This window comes from Nicotiana tabacum, chromosome 14, assembly GCF_000715075.1.
Source record: "Nicotiana tabacum cultivar K326 chromosome 14, ASM71507v2, whole genome shotgun sequence".
NCBI classification, from domain to species: Eukaryota; Viridiplantae; Streptophyta; class Magnoliopsida; order Solanales; family Solanaceae; genus Nicotiana; species Nicotiana tabacum.
The window spans coordinates 83,159,182-83,163,371 of record NC_134093.1 but is presented as its reverse complement, the minus strand read 5'-3'; the positions used below and the strand labels follow the sequence as shown (position 1 = coordinate 83,163,371).

The following is a 4,190-nucleotide window of genomic DNA, read 5'->3' as shown; positions in this document are numbered from 1 at the left end:
TACAAGTTTAAAAGTTTTCTCTTATTTCTTAAACTCCGTACCCAGTCAAATGGGTTCACATAAATTGAAGCGGAAGGAGTATTAATTAGCATGTGAAAACCGTGATGAGGTGATGCGCAAAACATAGAACAATACTGCTTTTGTCTCTTTATTCTCATTAGGTTTCTTTCTTCTTTCACTTCAAGACAAGACCTCATGAATTGCATGTTTTGATCCATGTCCCATTCTTGTGGAAAGCTTTTAAGAAATTGCACTTTGACACCATATAATAAAGACAAGAACACCATTTCGCATGTGAGGAAAAAAGAAATGTAAGAGTGAAAGCCTCATTTTTTTATTATTAATTTTTGCTTTCTAGTTATTGACTAAAACATTATCGGCATAATTTACTATGTAACCTACCATCTCACCCCATATATCGGCCACATGAATAAGCCAACGTTAAGCCAATACTTGAATAAATCCGAGCATTAAAAATGAAAACAATCTTGGTAGGGGAGGCCTTACATACTCCGTGAATAGGAATTAATCGGACTCCAAACCAGTTATCGAATACCGGGTAGGAAAATAAAATAAAATAAATGCTAAGACTGCTTTGAGCTAAGAAATCTCAATTAAGGCGTTGACTTGAAAATCTTAATACGAAGTTGAATATCCATGTGGTTCCTCTCTACTGAAACTTGAAAGTCAAATTTTCAAAACTGAAATAAATTAAGAAAATATTTGCCATGGGACCGCAATAAAGAGAACCCTCACCTACAACAATCGATTTACATAAATAGTCTCAATCCCATTTTTTTATTTGCCCTATGTGTATAAATGGTTTAAGTGTCAAACATAAGCGTCCAAGAACACCTATGTGATTAAAGTACTTCTCAACTAGAACATGATGATCCATGGGAAATGTTTTGTTGAAATTAAGAAAGAAAAAGATCAGATACCCGTGTAGAAATGAATAGGATCCCTTAACTCTTGACCAAATGTCACAGACTCGAGCCTTGGTATTGAAAAATCCTTGTAGAGAGCACTTTTACTCTTAATGGATCTTATGTAGCACGAATTTGAATTAGCCATGGCCTAATACAGGTATCAGGCACCGTGAAAAAAAGAAGAAAGAAGGAATGAGTTGTTTGAAAATTTAGTAAGCATTTGAAAATCACATAGCTTTCATCAATTTGAAATCTTAAAACTAACTTCAACGTCATTTATGTAATTTTCGCTATGAAAGAAAAACGTGATCCCTATCTACACAAATTAAATAAGATTGATAGAAAAGGAAAGAATATGAATTTAGCTTGAGTGGTTTTGTTTCTTGTTATTGTCGAAATGAGCCATGACCCTTTGAATTGACCAGAGTAGAAAACTTACTAGAGGCATAGTAACTGGGTTGGTGGCCTAACAATGGGAAGTTGCTTAGAATAAGAATACTTATAGGAAGGCTACTGGTGTAAAAATTGGTTTCATTATCAGTGTGTAACTTAAAACTCTTTTATATTAATGATAGTTAAGACATACAAATTGATGATTTGTAATATCACTCTAAAGCAAGATGAATGAAAAATGCTTTTGGAACTGACCTTTGATGGCTATAGCAAAGCCACATATAACTTCAATAAATCATCTCACATCTAACCAACTTACCTAACTAATAGTTTACAAAAACATATATGTAATCATAAGTGACATTTGATCAAGAAACATTGAGCCCCAACTTAATACAACAACAATGAAAAGTGCCTATTGGGAACTAGAAATATGTGGCACCAAATATTGAACTTCATTTTCCTTCTAACATACAATAATTACTTGTATTATTTGAGGTGAGAAACATCAATACACAATCAGTATTACTATAATAATCTAACTTCGGGATTTTGAGTTGCAACTAATTGTTGCAATTTCCACCCTAAACCTCAAGAGTATTAGGGTTCGCCTCCATATTAATACACGTGTTCTTCTTCTATTCACTTTCCTTTTTCTATTCAACCCCACCCTAAAAGAAAAGTAGTCAAATTATAGGAACAACTTTGAGAATACACAAACACTATATACATACAAGTGTTGCATTTCATATGCTAGGTCGAACTGATCACCCCGCCATTATTACAAATATACAGTTAGGAATAATCCCGCCAAAGTAATAAAATGGTTGTTCTTCAGTCTTTATTCTTTCAAATTCAATAATTCCAAAGACACTCAAGATCCTCATAAGCCCTCATATCATAATTCTGCTTTGCTTCTGACTCTTTGTTCTCAAACAAAAGCCTCAGTATGGAGTGATCTTGTATTAAACCAAAGTCCCCATATTGGAAATTCTCCACATAAGGATTGTTATTTGTGCGCAAATCATCAACCAAGCTAGTTTGAGGTTTCTGGTCCTCTATTGAATTGGAGAAGCAGGTCACATGAGAATAGTTAGATGTTTCCCCTTTACATGTGGCTGTAGTTGTAATTTGACTGTCATATGATGATATGTCCATTAATGGAGGCAACTTTGAAGACAGTGAATTGTCATTTATATTGTTGTTTTTCATTAGCCCTGAAATATGTATCTTCTTCCCTCCTGCACTCTTTTTGAAGATTCTGCAAATCACCCATTCATTCTGCACAACAGCAAAAAGAAATTAACAACTGGTCAAAACAACTATACCTCAATCACTAACTAATTACGATTGGTTATATGATTTTCTTTATATCGGTCCACTTTAATTTTAGAGAAAAGTGTTATCGAATCCACACTGGAGCTCATTAAAGTCAAAGACAAATAGGAGACGATTTACTAACATAAGGGTTTGAATGACCCAAAATATAAGGACAAAGTAAAATTAAAATTCCGAGGTTATATTTGACTATTTCCCTTGATTTTATTTCACATGGAAGAGTTACAACAACCTGAAACAGGGGAACACAAAATGACTTTACCTTTGCAGTTTGAGGAAGGTTGTGGACTGAATATTTGGCCTCTAATCTATATTCATGCATGACCCAATTGGATTTTTCTCCTCTAGGTGCCCTCCCTTGGTAGAAAACCAGAGTTTTCTTCATACCAACAAGTGTTTTCAAATTGAATATCTCCTTATCTTTACCAGTTGCCTTCCAATACCCTGCCTCAGTAGCTCTGTTTGTCCTTAAGCCAGTTGGATATTTCCTATCCCTTACACAGAAAAAGTACCACTCCTTTTCACCCATTTTTGCTTTCCCTAATATTCAAATCAAACAAAATACATTTAGGGAAATTCAAGAATTCACTAGTAAAAATCATCTAACGAAGATAAACTATGTAGGGGCACATGTAACTTGTATTTACTGGGTTCGACGAATTTAGTTACCAAAATTTCAACAAATATAAAATTCCAAGGCCATAATTTTTAAACAATTTAAATGTTGAATTCATTAAGTTTAAGTTCTAAACTCGCATCAGTATGTATGTACTTTTTATTTAAAAGATTCGAGTTACTCGCGGGTTCAATCAAATTTATCGCGTCTACTCTATATCTGCGACTGGATAAAGACGTCGGAGTACTTACATGGCAAATCCCAGGGTTCAATCTTGTTCAAATCAACCTCACCAATAGCTCTAGCACAAAAGCTGCTATCAAGAACTTTGGGGGATAAATAGTGAGTGATAAGCTCTTCATCAGTAGGGTGAAAACGAAAACCAGGAGGCAATTCCATTTCTTCTTCATTTCCACAAAATCCAGAGATGTTTTCCATCTTTTGACTATAAGCTTCAATCAAGTGCTTCAAATATGTAACACTAAAAAGAACCTTGTAAATATGAAAAGAAGAGGAAAGAAAGCTGGCAAATAGGGTAAGTGTAAAATATTCGATAGCACTTATTGGATGATGAAAAGGAAGAAAAGAGATGCTTATATGAAGGAGGAATTAGAGAATATGCAGGCAGTGGAAAGTAGGGCTTAGGGAAGAAGAGAAAGAGGAATGAAAATGTTGTAAACAAAGAGATTAATAAAATGTTGCTGAGGAGGAACAGAAGTCCCTAAATAGTGGTTTGTTAACAATAAACGTGGTTCGCAAGGCAACTTCGTTTTTCTTATTCCTTCAGTTTCATTTTGTCTTTTTTATTAATCAATTTCAAAATTATTGATATATTTCTATATTGCCCTTTTATAGTTAGAGGTGAATCCAGGATTTCGAAGGTTGGGTGTAATTTTGGATTCAATCAAAATATG

The 4,190-nt window shown here is 34.1% G+C and overlaps 1 protein-coding gene across 1 annotated transcript; it reads right to left on the bottom strand.

The window, feature by feature from the left end:
* Positions 1-1,730: 1,730 nt before the first annotated feature.
* On the bottom strand, positions 1,731-3,946 carry LOC107810679 (NAC domain-containing protein 92). Its single transcript, XM_016635479.2, has 3 exons — positions 3,528-3,946; positions 2,923-3,200; positions 1,731-2,603 (listed from the first exon to the last, which is right to left on the bottom strand). Exons 1-3 carry the CDS (start codon positions 3,712-3,714, stop codon positions 2,178-2,180), a joined length of 891 nt encoding a protein of 296 aa, XP_016490965.1. The 5' UTR covers positions 3,715-3,946; the 3' UTR covers positions 1,731-2,177.
* Between the last annotated feature and the right edge of the window lie 244 nt (positions 3,947-4,190).

Excerpts from the sequence above, each read along its gene's own strand:
- LOC107810679 (XM_016635479.2), bottom strand. The coding sequence starts at position 3,714 with ATGGAAAACATCTCTGGATTTTGTGGAAATGAAGAAGAAATGGAATTG. Across the intron at positions 3,201-3,527 it reads TGAACCCTGGGATTTGCCAT|GGAAAGCAAAAATGGGTGAA; the intron begins GTAAGTACTCCG and ends TTTGAATATTAG. Across the intron at positions 2,604-2,922 it reads ACCTTCCTCAAACTGCAAAG|AATGAATGGGTGATTTGCAG; the intron begins GTAAAGTCATTT and ends GCTGTTGTGCAG.